The sequence below is a fragment of the Pyrgilauda ruficollis genome, unplaced genomic scaffold (genome assembly GCF_017590135.1).
Source record: "Pyrgilauda ruficollis isolate IOZ18807 unplaced genomic scaffold, ASM1759013v1 scaffold14, whole genome shotgun sequence".
Classification (NCBI taxonomy): Eukaryota; Metazoa; Chordata; class Aves; order Passeriformes; family Passeridae; genus Pyrgilauda; species Pyrgilauda ruficollis.
In genome coordinates, this window is record NW_024512543.1 from 5,263,384 (window position 1) to 5,264,345 (window position 962).

Below are 962 nucleotides of genomic sequence, written 5' to 3' on the forward strand. Positions count from 1 at the left end.
GAGGATGCAGCACTTTGCTAGGAGTCAGGGCCTGGGATCAGGGAAAAGGACCTTGGACCAGGCTCTCTAGGGGTGAGCCCAGAGATGGCATGCCCGAGTCACGGTAGCCCAGCTGGAGTGCCTCTGCACCAATGCCTGCAGCATTTAGGTACAGCTTGGGCACCAGGAAGAGTTTCTTCACAGACAGGACAATTAGACATTGGAATGGGGTGCCCAGGGCCGTGGTGGAGTCACTGCGCCTAGAGGCTTTCAAAGAAAGAATGGATGTGGTAGTGCCGTGGTGTGGTTGATGCGACGGTGTTTGGTCATAGCTTGGACTCGACGATGCCGGGGTGTTTTCTAACCTAACCGAACAAGCCCTTTCCGAGGGCTGTCTCCGCGCCCCACAGAGCCGCACACGGCGGGACCCCGCGGGCCGCTGGGGGCGGCACCTCCGCGCGGGGCCGAGCCGGGCCGCCAGGGGGAGCTGTGCGGGCAGGCGGGGGCGGGGCTGCGGGTCGGCCGCGCGCAGGCGCAGCGCTGCCCCCCCGGCGGTGGCGGCGCGCGTCCCCTGCCGCAAGGGCCGCCGGTCCGTCGGCGGCGCGGGGGCGGGCGGGCGGCCCGGGCCCGGACATAAGATGGCGGCGGCGTTGCTGGGGCGGCGACGGCGGCGGTTGCGGCTGTCGCGGAGCGCGGGCGGTGCGCGGCTCTGCCCGGGCTCGCAGGGCGGATAGAGCGGGGCCGGCGCGGCGGAGCGGGGCCGCCATGGGCTCCCAGGTGCTGCAGATCCTGCGCCAGGGCGTGTGGGCGGCGCTGAGCGGCGGCTGGTACCAGGACCCGCACCAGGGCGCGGGGGTCAACGCGCTGCACCTCTACCTGTGGCTCTTCCTGCTCGGCTTCCCCTTCACCCTGTACATGGTGAGCGCAGCCCCGGCCTGTGCCGGTGGTCGGCCGGCCCTTGCGGGGCCCGGAGTGGGGGGAGG

The 962-nt window shown here is 71.1% G+C and overlaps 1 protein-coding gene across 7 annotated transcripts in view; it reads left to right on the forward strand.

The window, feature by feature from the left end:
- Positions 1 to 546: 546 nt before the first annotated feature.
- Positions 547 to 962, forward strand: part of PCNX1 (pecanex 1) — an 89,765-nt gene continuing 89,349 nt past the window's right edge. For all 7 annotated transcript variants that reach the window (XM_041460144.1, XM_041460147.1, XM_041460148.1 and 4 more), the window contains exon 1: positions 547 to 897. In XM_041460144.1, the coding sequence (XP_041316078.1) occupies positions 745 to 897 (153 nt within the window). In that variant the 5' untranslated portion in view covers positions 547 to 744. The remainder of the gene's footprint in view (positions 898 to 962) is intronic.